Genomic DNA, 15,263 nt, shown 5'->3' with positions numbered 1-15,263 from the left:
CCGAGATTCAAGAAGATGTTCTGGCCCAAAGCAGCAAACAGACAAGAATAGTTGCAATGTGGAGCAAGGGATTAAAGACTGTGTGTGATGATTTTGACTAATCTGGCGGGAAGTTATTCCATAAATAGGCTGTTTATAAGCAAATACTTTATCGCTGGCCGTGGCTTTTCATTCCAGTGACTACAGGATATCCTCCTTCTTGTGATCGGAGCAGATGGAAGGGATTACAAGGAATTAAAAGGTCACCGAAACACTGAAGTCTAAAACCATGCAAAGCTTTATAAGTGAACAGCAATATCTTTTCATCAATATTGAATTTTACAGGATGCAAATGTCCTGGTTCTTGTAAGTACTCTACCTGACACATTCTGAACTAACTAAAGTCTATTAAGGGACACTGAAGTGCAAACAATGAGTAAGGAATTACAATAATCCAAAATAAAATTAATAAATTCATGGCTACATTTTTCAGCATCACGGAATGATGAGTGGACTTGTTTTTTCTTGGGGTTTAAGGACCAGAAATATGGAAGGCTGTTTTGTGACAATACTCATTTTAAAATATGCTATATAAATAATATTTGATTGATTGAGTCACACACTTATTTTCAACAAATTTCTCCTGAAGTCAACTATTGTGGATGTGTGAACAACACATGAACATTCCACATAAAGTGAATGCTTGTCTGCTTTTGCACATATGCAGCAACTGAAGTTTGCTCTCACGTGTAAATGAAATGGGAATATGCTCAAGTGTTTATCCCCTACCAATAAACAACAGAAATGTATGCTTTACTGGGTTTATTATACACAAAAGTAATATGATCAGAGGGACTATATCAAGAAGAACTTTTTTTGGAGATTCTTTTCCTTATGAAGTGATGGTATGGTTTCTCCACTTTTCCACCTTAACTTCTTATCATCAGGCCCTCTGACTCCAGTTTCATTCCCCCTATGTCTTTAGACAACTCACCTCTAAACTCCAAACTCAAAGTCCCTCTGTTCAAAAGGAGCCTGTAAATCTCATACCTGGGGATATTTCTGTGCCATGCTCCAAATAACTCACCGAATTAAAGCACTTAATGCTGTCCAAAACAGAATGACCTCACTTATAGCAAGAGTGATCTTTCCAGCCAATGCTAAATTATTGAAGCAGTATTCTAATCATAATATGGCCTTCTACTGAAACAACCCTGATATATGTGGGGCTGTCTTTGCGGACTTTTCTACAGAGGTACCAGGGTAGTTTGCTCTTTTCCTTTCTGGCTGTCCTTACTCTTCATCGCCAACGTGGTGCTTCCTGCACTTCTGGCAGCTAATTTGCCAGCCCAGGATACAAAGCATACATAGAACGATATTGTGCAAAAACCTCTCTTACATAAACTTACATTTTTCTGAGGTGTTTACAAGTGAGCAAGTGGATAACCTGCCAGAGGTAAACACAACTACTAAGGAGGTACTGAGGGATTTGGAAATTGTAGAGGGAGAAGTGCTGCTCAGATTAAATAAGATAAAATCAAACAAATCACCAGGCCCAGATAATATTTATCCTCGTGTTCTTAAGGAGGCTAGTGAGTACATATATAAACCCTTGACACATATTTTTAGGAAGTCACTGTGCACTGGAGAGATTCCAAAGGACTGGAAAATGGCAAATATCATCCCATTATATAAAAAGGGTGACAGGGCAGATCCAAGCAACTATAGGCCAGTAAGCTTAACAAGCATCACAGGAAAATTAATGGAAGGAATTATTAAGGATAAGATTGAGCAACACATGACAAGGACAGGAGTTATTCTGAAAAGTCAGCATGGGTTCAGAAGGGGGAGGTCGTGTTTTACTAACATGTTGGAATTCTATGAGGAGGCAACAAAAGGATACGATCAAAGTGGAGCTTATGATATTATTTATCTGGACTTTCAGAAAGCATTTGATAAGGTGCCACATGAGAGGTTGGGCATCAAGTTAAAAGAAGTGGGAATTCAGGGTGATGTTTTTAGAGGGGTGCAGAATTGGCTCAGACACAGGAAGCAGAGGGTGATGGTGCGAGGAACCTCATCAGAACTGGCCGATGTTAAGAGTGGTGTTCCACAGGGGTCAGTGCTAGGGCCGCTGCTATTTTTAATATATATAAATGATTTAGATAGGAATATAAGTAACAAGCTGGTTAAGTTTGCAGATGATACCAAGATAAGTGGATTAGCAGATAATTTGGAATCCGTTATATCATTACAGAAGGACTTGGATAGCATACAGGCTTGGGCAGATTTGTGGCAGATGAAATTTAATGTCAGTAAATGTAAAGTATTACACATAGGAAGTAAAAATATTAGGTTTGAATACACAATGGGCGGTCGAAAAATCGAGAGTACACCTTATGAGAAGGATTTAGGAGTCATAGTGGACTCCAAGCTATCAACTTCCAAACAGTGTTCAGAAGCCATTAAGAAGGCTAACAGAATGTTAGGTTATATAGCACGATCTGTGGAGTACAAGTCCAAGGAGGTTATGCTCAACCTTTATAATGCACTGGTGAGGCCTCATCTTGAGTACTGTGTGCAGTTTTGGTCTCCAGGCTACAAAAAGGACATAGCAGCACTAGAAAAGGTCCAGAGAAGAGCGACTGGGCTGATTCCAGGTCTACAGGGGTTGAATTATGAGGAAAGATTAAAAGAGCTGAGCCTTTACAGTTTAAGCAAAAGAAGATTAAGAGGTGACATGATTGAAGTGTTTAAAATTATGAAGGGAATTAGTACAGTGGATCAAGACTTGTATTTTAAAATGAGCTCATCAAGAACACGGGGACACAGTTGGAAACTTGTTAAGGGTAAATTTCGCACAAACATTAGGAAGATTTTCTTTACACAAAGAACGATAGACACTTGGAATAAGTTACCAAGTAGTGTGGTAGACAGTAAGACGTTAGGGACTTTCAAAACTCGACTTGATGTTTTCTTGGAGGAAGCAAGTGGATAGGACTGGCGAGCTTTGTTGGGCTGAATGGCCTGTTCTCGTCTAGATTGTTCTAATTCTAATTCTAATTCTCTCCATCTGTGATTTCAGCTGACACAAATGCACACAGCTTATTCCAATGAGTTTGCTTGTTATTTGTCTTCATTTACTATCATGGCCAATCAATGGCAGTTGTAAGAACAGCTCGAGTATGAGACATAATTAAGAATTGTTTTCTGATGCCAATGTATTGTTGGAAGAAAATGCTGCTTGTATATCTCTCACTTTTTTACGCATGAAAAATCAGCCACCTTTTCTTTATGCAAGAATTGGAAGGAGGAGGAGTGAAAGATCATTTATATATTATAAAGGTCGTGAATTGCCCATTCTATTGCATTCAACTCTGTTCAACTGACATTTTGTTCAGTTTTTTTTTCAGTTCATCCATTCATTTAATTAATGAATTAATTAATGGCAAGACTTTATAAATTGTGTGTGTTTATGTTCAGAAAAAAATGAAACAATTTATTTGAACTGTGTTCTTCAAGCCAATTACTGTTAATCTTTCAGACTATTATAATATAAATGTAAGTAGAAAGATGAGCCAAGTATCTTGGCTTAACAGTTTACAGGTATATAAGAGTCATTCAGATAGCAATCCTGGTGCTTATTTTTATTCTATTTATTAATCATTATAGTTGAAAGTAAAGTGACAAGGCAATGTGTAGTATTTTCCAATAGTAAAAGGCCATTTTTATTTTGTGCTTACATCATGTTATACTTTATTCACTTTTTTCCTGTTTTGACAACACAGTGGTTCACAATTCCTGGTACAATTTCTTTAACAGTCCATTACAGAGAAAACATTTCCTACCCTTGACATCCCAGAGAGTGAAGTGGCGGTTGTTAGCAGCCTCAGGAGCGATAGTGAAGTAGAAGTGATGTCCAGTCTGTGGTTCATCTCTGTCCACCACACTTATTGTGTGAATTAACTGTAAAAAAACAAAACAAAAATGTACTTCAATTTATGATAGAAATTTGTCAACTCTTATCGTACAGGTAAACCTTTATTTATAGCAAACAGTAATTCAATCACTAACACCGTATCTGAACTTTCTTTACTGAAAAAAAATTAAGCTTTTATATTGCAAAACACAGATGTTCTATTTTATTCTAGCAGGTATTTAACTGTACAACTTGTTAGGTGATTTGATGTCTTTTTAAATCCACTTTCCCATGGTTTAGTAAAGCATGATTTAGCCAGTGTAACAGTACGGATTGACTCCAGCAACCACAGCGTCCTTTAAGCCGGACCCACTGATAACATCAAGAAGATAAGCCGGGCAAATGAGGACACAAACAATCAAGAGTGATGTGCAAAAAGTAATAGTTAACAATCCAGGGGTTCACATCCCAAAGTGCAAAGGTGTAGGAGTAGCTGTAGTTTCTATTCCTTTTTTTTGTCATTTCTGTCATCCCAGCACATTTTTCTCCTTTGTCTACCATGCTCTCCCCATTGGGTTCTGCATTTATCTGAGACAGCAGCTGCAGTCCCTTTACTCTGCTGTTCTCGCCCTGACTGCCTCCTTCTGCATCTGCCAGTATGGTCTGAGCCAAACCTCCGTCTTCTACTACACACTTTTGTTGTGTACCGGATCTCTGGGAGGCTTCTCCATCACCCCTGCTCATCTAGGTTGTTCAGTGGCAGATGATCTACTTGTTGGAGCACCATTCCTTTTCCTCCCTCCCGATACTGACCACTCTGTCCCCCACTGCAGAATGTTTTTCTTCCCCCTATCTATCTATCTATCTATCTATCTATCTATCTATCTATCTATCTATCTATCTATCTATCTATCTATCTATCTATCTATCTATCTATCTATCTATCTATCTAGTTGGATTAACCATGGGCACTTTATTAATGTTCAAGGTGCTCATTAATAGCAGACTGAAGGCTGAATTTGCATATTATGAATTAACTAATGAAAAAGACATTTTATGACTTGTGGGATCTAAGTAATGTTTTATATTCTATAGAAAACGAAAGTTTAAATCTCAATAGAAAAGCCTGTAAATGTTTTATACTTGATATAGACTCCTGTTTATATGTTATGATGGTAATATGCAGCAACTGCAAACAAATGTCTATTCTATCTATCTATCTATCTATCTATCTATCTATCTATCTATCTATCTATCTATCTATCTATCTATCTATCTATCTATCCTTAGAATGTAGCCCAAATAATTCCCTTAGTTGCACAAGCACTCCTCTTATTTTCTTTTAGTAACTAACAGTATGGGAACTTGAACAAACATGTTGTTCCATAAGCACCCACCAATTCACAATACAATTCTGACCTCCACATGTCAGTTCTGTAAGCAAGTGAATTTTTTTTAATAAAAAAGGAATACAAAATCTCACATTAAGTCTATCTGGACTGCTTTTAACCAGATCAGTTAAAGCCATAGGCAAAGATGCCTAAAGCAAGCAAGACAGCGTGAGCTGTCAACACAAAGTACATTTTGCCAGTGCTGAGTGAAAGACCATTTTTTAAAGAAAAGATATTCACTTCTGAGGAAAATGCATTTACTTTTTCAAGTTGCTAAATATTATTTTGTTTTTTATTACTTTGAAGTACCTGAACTTGGAAGAAAAAAAGAGTAAAGCTGTTTGAAATAAATATTTGAAAGAAAAGCGGCCAAATTTTGAGCATTTAGACCAACACATGTATTGTGGCGGCAGGGTGGTGCAATGGTTAGCGGGGCTCTTCACAGATCCAGCATTCCGAGCTTGAATATCACACAACTCCAATTCCAAAAAAGGCTGGCAAAGTATAAAAAATAATGATAAAGATAAAAAGGAGCAATTTGTATATTATTTTCTCCCTATACATTATTAAAACCCCTTCAACAACACATTATTTGATATTTTACTTGTGAATTTAATCGTTGTTTTGAAAATACACATTCATGTCAAATCTGATGACTTTAGCCAGGGACGCCGTGTGGGGTGATGTGATCACTTCAAGCAGCACTTTGTTCAGGGAAGTATTTTCATGTAACCTTTTTTTTTCTAATATTACAAAATAACAATACAAAAAAAAGGTAAGTGTGAACCTTAAGAATTACATATCCTCGAGCAAACTAGAAAAAGTGGCAATGGTAAAAATGACTTGGAAAATCCATACCAGCTGCCTTTTTATCTATAGTCCACTGCGCTTAAAATGTCTCAGTTCCACTTTGCAAGTGATTCTAAGCTGATATGTCCATTTACTGTCTATCCTGAATCTGGAAAATTAATAAAAATTAATTAATCAGACAGATGCGATTTAATTAACACACACAAATACCAGCTACATGATGGGTTCAAATTCTTTATCATGAGGGACGTTTGCAAATTGCCCAAAGATGCTTTGAATAAAATCATCTCTGTTGAATCTGTCTGCAAGACTTTCTCAGAAAAAAAATGCATTTGAGGAGTAACATAGCAGAAAAAAATGTTGCAATTGGGTTATATTGGCAGACTTTTTTTTTTTCTTTTGCATGTCACATTTCTGTAGAAAGATCAAGTCTATTTCACATGAAGTGCTCAGTGTTTAGGTCTAGATTCAGGCTCCTTACAGCTGATTCAAACACCTTTTGTCTCCCCCATCCCAGATAACTTGTGACTTTACCCTGTGGATGCATGTGTGTGTGTCTGAATGCCTTATAATTAATAGGTGTCCCATCGAAGGCTGAATTATGCCTTGCCTTCCTAAATTAGGACCTGGCTCCTCTCAATCCTGTACTAGGTAAGGTTGGCTCTGAAAATGGATGGATGAATGGCCTTTAGATTAATTGACATTAAAGCATTGCTCTCCAGAGCAAATAGATCAAATCTCTCAACTAAACCAATCGACCATTGAACAATAGCACATAATGACTTTCTGTTCTCATTATGTTCTTGTCAATAGTTGGCTTGGGTTACTTCTAAATGTGTCACATAGCTAAGGCACTTTATTGAAAAACAGATAAGTTCACCAAACATCAGACAACATGTTAAATGCATCAAACATGACAGACAGATCTGGATGAACTGACATCAAGAATCAGCAGCTTGCTATGCTGTTGCAGGCCTGCCTCCTTTGTCATGAAAAAATGAAAATGATTGTGGCATGCTGTGTATTCCATGGGTTATTCTTACATTGTGATGTATCGAAATCAATTACATACTCTTGAATAATGACAAAAATTTCAAAAGGAGGCAAAGTAGGGCCATTTGAGAGAGTTGCTATGTTTTTATAAATAGATGAGCTAGGCACATCCTTGGGGGAGCAGAATCAGAGGATCTAAAGTGGAGTGTCAGAATGTGGGCTCACAACAAGGCTCATACAACCTTGAATGCATGTATTTTAATATTTAATGAGCTTTAACGAATAGCATTCAAATTAATCTAGCAGCTCACTATTTGTGCCAGAAAGCGTTGTGCACCTTCATGAGATGGGCAACATTACAATGTGAGGAGGAAGTTTGAGAAGGTTAGGAAAAACAAAAATAGGCATTATCCAGAAAATCCGGCTGTCTGGATTTTCTTTTTCATATTAAATTTTCATATATTCATGTTTAACATACGCCAGAAATATATATTATAGAAAACTGGGCTTCACAGACTAAAGAATTAAATATGATTGGAGGTTTGTCCTAACCTGAAGTGAAGTTTTAGGAATGAAAGATGGCCACGTTGACATACCTTGAGATTTTAAAATACTTTATCACATAATATCCATATTAATGTAGTGTAACAAGGACACTAATTCTACGTCTGTCTCCAAAATTTAATATCTCATTTTGTTTTTGTCAAGGGTGCACAGTGATTAGCTGTTAACTATTAACTCAATCCCTTTTGAATTGGAGTTTGCATGGCATACTCTCCATGTTCAAGCGGATTCTCCTTACATACTCTGGTTTTCCTTCCTCTTTCTAAAGACAATTCTTAATTTTCCTCAGTGGGCTGGCTGGCAAATCTTTTGAGGGGTGATTCGTATTTAGGGTTCAGTGCTGCTGAGATATGCTCAAAACTCCAGGACCCTGAACTGGATTGCAAAGGTTAGATGACTGTCACTCTGCTCATCCTAATCAGTGGCAAACTGTTTTTTAGAATTATTTCCATATACTCTATGTTCTACTAATCAATGTAATGTCAACTTTCTATTTAATCATTTTTAGGGTAAGATAACATTTGATTTTTCTGAGACATGGTCATTTGCCTACACTTTCCAAATGTCTACTTTATAAGGCTGGCAATTACTATTGGTTGTCAAATAGTATACATGTTTTTTTCTGCGGTGCTCCATCACTCAAAAGCATTTGGTTATTGTGTGTCTTCTTATGGGAAGGACGTAGGAGTCATGGTGGACTCGTCACTATCTACAGCTAATCAGCGGACAGAAGCACTCAAGAAATCTAATAGGAGGTTAAGTTATATAGGACAAGATGATGAATACAAGTCAAGGAAGGCTTTGATTAACCTATGTAACACACCAGTGAGGGCTGACCTAGAATACTGTGTTCAGTGTTGGTCTCCTTATTACAAAAGGACTATCACCTCAAGGCTAGTTCAGAGATGAGTTACTACGCTGATCCAGGAACTAAGAAGAATAATCTATGAGGAGATGATGAACGAGCTGAAACTTCCGAGATTAAGAGGTGACATGAGTGAAGTGTTTAAAATCATAAAAGGAATTAGTGCAGAAATTCCCGGTTGTTATTTTGACATATATACTGCAAGAAGATCCCTGGGACATGGTGGAAAACTTGTCATTTTTTCAGAAATGTTAAAACAATTTATATTCATTTAAAGGACAATGGGCATGTGGAATGAATAAATTACTGAACAGAGCTTAAAATTTTTAGGGACAATCAAATCTTGAATTGACATTTTGGACAATCTCTGTGAATGGATGTACAAGCTTACTGGGCTGCAAGGCCTGTTTTCTTCACAATTTTTCCACTATTCTAATTTGTTTAATGTTCCGATAAATAAACAGACAAGATGAGATCTGAGGGATGAGGTCCTTAATATGCAAAACAGATACATAACATAAAACAAAGCCAATTACATTCAAAAGACAGACAGAAAGTATTACAGTTGTATTTATATAAATGCGTACATTCAGGCAGGTGGAGTGGTGGTTCTGAGGCTAGGGATTTGCATTGGCAATCGGAAGGTTGCTGGTTTGAATCGCGTAAAACACCAAAAGTGACTCGACTCCATTGGGCCCTTGAGCAAGGCTCTTAACCTGCAATTGCTCCGTCCTGGGTATGACATTAATCTGCATCCAGCCCTGCATGTAGGCCCTCCAACCGACAGGGAAAAACCTGGGTGTTAGTGGCAGAATTGGCACTCCAGCCACCATAAATAACCTCACACTGGTTCCATTCCATGTGAACTAGTGAGGTGCTGAGGTATCACCCATTGCATGGCTGCCCTTGGGTCCTGAGTTGGTTTGTCATGTGGTGGGTGCGGCAATGCACTGTATCAACACGTGCTCCTAACCTCTCTTTCTGTACATTCAGGAATCTTTTCGTGTATATATATATATATATATCAAGGAAAAATGTGAATTTTTACTACTTGCTTATGAGTGCTGCATTTCTTTTTCCTCTTTTTAATGCACCTCCTATCCTTGCATTTAATTCCTACAATGTTTAAACTGTTATTTTAAACAATAAGATTATGTCTTCCGTTGTCCCCAATTACACCTGGTCTTGTTTGCCTAATTATTGACTTTCTTATTTATACAAACATTGCTTGAATGCTTCTAAAATTGTTCATTACTTTAAAAAACAATCATTTGTCATTTCTATAGTTTCCATTCTGTTTTTCTTTTCTTTGTACTATGAAGATGACAGTTTTCAATTACATTTGCCTTTACAATAACCATCAATAAACCTGAAGGACAGCTGTTTGAATATGGTAGAATATTTTTGTGAATTTTTAAAAATGTTATATTTAAAAAATCAGAAAACACTAACGTCCACATTTAGGTATCTTGGAAGAGAGATTACAAAATGTCCAAAAGATTATAAAGATTAATTAAGTACAATAAAAGGCCACATTAAAAAAAAATAATAATTTAATAAAATTAGAAAAGATAACTAATTTTGTATTTTGTACAAAAAATACAGATGGGGCCATGCGGACTTATGTGAGAGAGACTATGACAGAAGAGGCAGAGCTATATTGAGGGTGTGCATGTGTGACAGAGGGAAAGAAAAAGAGAGATAATCAAGCATTTACAGTCAGCCCAATAATGGCATTAAAAAAACAAACAGAAAAAACAAGCTATGTACATATTACCATATAAGACAACCAATCACAAAAATCAACCAATGGGTCATTAAAAAGGGCTCTAGCATTCAAGCACCAAAGAAGAACTAAATGGTTCTTGAGCAAAGGTACACAAAAAACAATGGGTCCAAGTTTCTGCAAAAGCAACCCCAGAAATAAACTAGTAGTGCCAGGGACAAACAAAATTTCACATACTCCAAACGGAAATATTCTAGATATGAAATTACATGTCATGGAAAGTTGTAAAAACGTAATTACGATGACTACACCGTTCACTGTAACCAATTTAATAGCTTAAACTATTATATGCAGACAATTAAGGTTCAAAAAGAAATCTTTTAAATGAATTACTGTACTCAAACTCAAAAACATAACTTGAAAAATTCTTCACCTCAGAAATTACACCTCAAAACTCTAATGAGACCAAGAATCTTAAATTCGACTTCAAACGCAAATAAATACCAATGGACTGAAATACATAAAGCAGGCTTACCAACCTATACAGTAAAGTGAGACAAAAGCCTATCAATTCAAAAAAATACAACAGGGGGAAGTGGAGAACCCCTGGCTCAAAATAACAGCATGAAGAGACACAAATTCTTTTCTTGAGGAATTACTGTGAGCAAAACAGTGACCAGAAGATAAAAAAAACATACATGCTGGAATAGTGCAGAAAGGAGCAGGTAAGTCAAAAATCGAAAGTAAGTACGGAAACCTGGAGATGGTGACTTCTTGAAAAACATCTAACTAACACTAAGATTCCATCAAGTTAGCAAGGGTATCCACCAAGTGACATTGAAAGTAGTGAGTGCTACCTTAATTATAACATCACTTTCCAGAGAGATCTAAAATGCAACAAAAATGGTCACAAGACCCTACTAGGGACATCACATAAATGTTTAAAATAACAACTTAACAAAATCAAGTTGAAATAAAAAATAAACCAAGTTCCTTGATGAAAAAATAAAATAAAGCAAGAATATGCATTTAAAAAGATGATAATTTTTCAAACGAAACCTTGAAAATATGTTTTAATTTTATTAAGTAAAATCCAAAATGGGGTCCAAATTACAAAAATGCCCAATGCATTTGAAGAATTCGAAAGTATATTAACAGATGTATAAAAAGAGAACACAAAAGCAGGTCTTGCAATGCAAATACAAACAAGAATTAGGTTCACAATCCACAAAGCAAATTCCTTGAAACAAAGGTAAATTGTAAAAAGCCAGGAAATCCAAAATAATCTATACTAATAAAAGGCAAAGCCCTCACTGACTGACTGACTGAATGACTGACTGACTCATCACTAATTCTCCAACTTCCCGTGTAGGTAGAAGGCTGAAATTTGGCAGGCTCATTCCTTACAGCTTACTTACAAAAGTTGGGCAGGTTTCATTTTGAAATTCTACGCATAATGGTCATAACTAGAAGCTATTTTTCTCCATTTACTGTAATGGAGTTGAGCTCGAAAGCCGTGGGGGGGGAGTTTCGTGTGACATCATCACGCCTCTCACGTAATCACGCATTACGTAGAAAACCAGGAAGAGCTACAAAAAGCGCTGAAGAAAACATGCATTATATAATTAAGAAGGCAGCGAAACAATTAGAAGCGAGCGAGTGACATATAAAACCATATTCAGTGGCTCATGTGAACTGACGCAGTGCACAGACAAAAAGAGTGCTGAACAAAAACCGAATTACACTGCTACGCTCAAATAGACAAACCACACGCCGTGGTGCAATAGTAGAGGCTTCGCCTCTAGCGCTGACTTCCGAGGTTCGATTCCCGAGAGGGGATGCACTAAGTATGTACGCGCTTCTCGATTCATTTTAGCCTCGCATCCCCTTGGTTTGAGACGTATGAAAAAATATGCGGTTAACGCAGAAAGACAGATCACCAATTGAAGCTTTATGAATAATGGATACTTTATTCGTGATCAATGATTGTTTTGGTAAAGCCATACTCAGTGTATTCATTACATGAACGGTAAAAAAGTAAGAGCGAGGGGAGGGTAACTTATTGAGGCACACAGGCAAAACCACAATAGCACGCGGGCTTGATGTACTGTAGTGCGCGTCAACTCGATCTGAATTGCGCGATCACATTGAAAAATATATCTTTTCAAGTTCTATTTAGTCCATATGTGTCAAACTCAAGGCCCACGGGCCACATCCGACCAGCGTGTAATTATATCCGCCCGAGATCATTTTATATACTGTATTATTGTTATTAATGGCCCGGGATATGAAGCGCTGGTAACACAATAAACTACAGATCCCATAATGCAGCGCTTCAGCTGCCTTGCCGAACACTTACCGCGTTAATCAAGTCTAGCTTATGATGCTGCAAGTTATTGCGAAGCTAGCCCACACGATGCCAAGAGAAAAGGTGATTCTGAACATAGAGCCTTTAAAACCGATGGGAGGCTGAGTATATGTTTACTGACATTGCCGGTAAACCCGTGTGTCTCATTTGTGGAGCTAATGTGGCTGTAATTACAGAATTTAATCTAAGACGGCACTATGAGACAAAACATCAAGATAACCTGAAAGACCTGAATGCAATGCACAAGATACAGAAAGCAGAAGAGTTAAAGAAGAATCTGACACTTCAGCAGACGTTTTACCGTGCAAAATCACAAAGTGATTTCAAGTGAAGCTACTTTTATGGGAGACACAAATGCACCAGTGCAACTTGCCCCACTTTCCCTGTTGCCAAGTAATGTTGAACCAAATCGGCACAACGGTGTTCCCAAATACGCACTTTGCTGATAAACTGAGCGCACTGCGCACTGAGTTCGCACGGCGCTTTGGTGACTTTGAAGAACAAAAAAAGAATTTTGAGTTGTTTCGCAACCCATTTGCCATCGATGTGGAAACTGCACCTGTGCAGATTCAGATGGAGGTGATTGAGCTGCAGTGTAATGGCACACTGAAGGCAAAGTACGATACTGCACGGCCCGCACAGTTTATTCACTCCATTCCGCACAAATGCTCCAGCTCCGTCTACATGCGGCCCAACCTTGTGCATGTTTGGTAGCACATATCTGTGTGAGAAGCTCTTCTCAGTCATGAAGACTAACAAAACAGCACACAGGAGTCGCCTCACTGATGAGCACCTGCAGTCCATCCTGAGAATCTCCACAACACAGAACCTCACACCAAACATAAACGAACTTGTTGCCAAAAAAGATGCCAGGCGTCCAGCTCTGATAAAATGACATAAGAGCAAAGACAACTGAATGATTTGATTTGTTATTGCTGAAAAGAACAAATTTTATTTATATTTCCAGGTTTTGTTATGCACCATGTTCATATTTGAATTTGTATAATTTTGACAGGATATATTTTTATGGAGAGCAAAATCTTTTGGGATATTTAAAATTTAAGTTTATTTTTATATAAAATTACATAAGAGTAAAGAAATTTGAATGTTTGTTCTTTTTAATTTAACGTTTACTTTATTTCTAACTTGTATAATTTAGACAGGATATATTTTTATGGACAGCAAAATATTATAAGTTATTTAAGGTTTGAGTTGATTTATTCCGGAATAATATTCTGTCGACTAAATAAAAATTCCTTCTATTTAAAATTTAAATAGAACTTGAACAGATACGATAGTTCATAATATCCACGCAGACTTGCACGTAAGAGCGGGAGTCATCCGTTTTAACAAGCAGCGTATTGCACTGATACGAAATAGCCTGCCCATTTAATTATTTAGGAATGGATAAATAAATTAAGATTTTGTACAAATAATGTTTTTCATCTTTCTTCCTTTATGGATTCTGGCACCCCAGCAACAGTTGCTCGCACCCCAAAGACTGTATATATGTGTATAGATATATATATATTGTGAGCCGGAGGGCTGATCGCACCCCAAATAGAGACAAACGCCCCTGGGAAAACCACAAACCCTGAAACACTGACTACCCTCACATTGCTCCTTATCCTTGCACTATACGCGTAATACAAGCCTCGCGCGTACTCCGCCAACTTATAAGCCTTGCAGTGCCTGTCAGTTTTGGAAATTGATTGTTTGCTTTTATCTCTCTCTGCTCCTAGCGGAACTGTCATCTCTGACTTGTCATGGAGCACGTTTAAGCTCATGTGTTTGCGGTGTTTGAATAAAAATCCTTCTTTTTTCTACGACCTCCTGTGTCTCTGTGCAAATCTGTGACCCAAGCGTGACAATATATATGTGTGTGTGTGTGTATATATATGTATTTGTGTGTATATATGTGTCTGTATGTATATGTATGTGAGTATATGTAGATATGTATATATATATATGTAGATGTATGTGTATATATGTATGTATATATATATATGTATGTATATATGTGTGTGTGTATATATATATGTGTATATGTATATATGTATGGATATGTATATATATATGTTTATATGTGTGTATATATTGTGATATTTGGCCGGCTTATCATCCCGGCCAATACCCCCAGGCCGCCAGATGGAGCCCTCCCTGCAGTATGGAGGTGCCCCGAAGACCAGCAGGGAATCATGGACGATGTAGTTTTTATTCTCAGCCCTGCTGGATACCTCAGAAGCCGCAAGAGGGTGCAGGGAGGACCGAGGACTCATTTGTGCCCTATGACCCGGAAGCTTGTCATAGGAAGAGTGAAGAAAAAAACTTTTACCTGACCCGGAAGTGATTGAGGATCCCATGGACTGGGGATTGAGAACACTTCCGGGTCAGGGATTATAAAAGGACTGTGGGAGCTCCGAGATGGAGAGCTGAGCTGGGTGGAAGGGTGGCAACGCGTCTGGGAGCTGGAGGATTGTTTATTGAATTATTGTGTGTATTTAATGAGTATTGTGGTGAAGAGTGAGCTTTGTGTACTGTGGCAACAAAATTACCTTGTGTCTGGAGTCCTGGACAGGGGTTCAAGGGAGCGAGAGCGCCCCCTATCTACCACAATATATATATATATATATATATATGACAGCAAC

At 37.5% G+C, this 15,263-nt stretch overlaps 1 protein-coding gene across 1 annotated transcript in view; it reads right to left on the bottom strand.

The window, feature by feature from the left end:
- The window catches only part of LOC120514797 (cadherin-22-like), a 1,212,176-nt gene that overhangs the window by 105,420 nt on the left and 1,091,493 nt on the right, over window positions 1-15,263 (bottom strand). The window contains exon 11 of the mRNA XM_039735358.1: window positions 3,828-3,945. Coding sequence (XP_039591292.1) covers window positions 3,828-3,945 — 118 coding nt within the window. The remainder of the gene's footprint in view (window positions 1-3,827; window positions 3,946-15,263) is intronic.

Source organism: Polypterus senegalus, chromosome 14 (genome assembly GCF_016835505.1).
Source record: "Polypterus senegalus isolate Bchr_013 chromosome 14, ASM1683550v1, whole genome shotgun sequence".
Taxonomy (NCBI): domain Eukaryota; kingdom Metazoa; phylum Chordata; class Cladistia; order Polypteriformes; family Polypteridae; genus Polypterus; species Polypterus senegalus.
The sequence above is the reverse complement of the archived record's forward strand: the minus strand, read 5'-3'. Positions and strand labels throughout refer to the sequence as shown.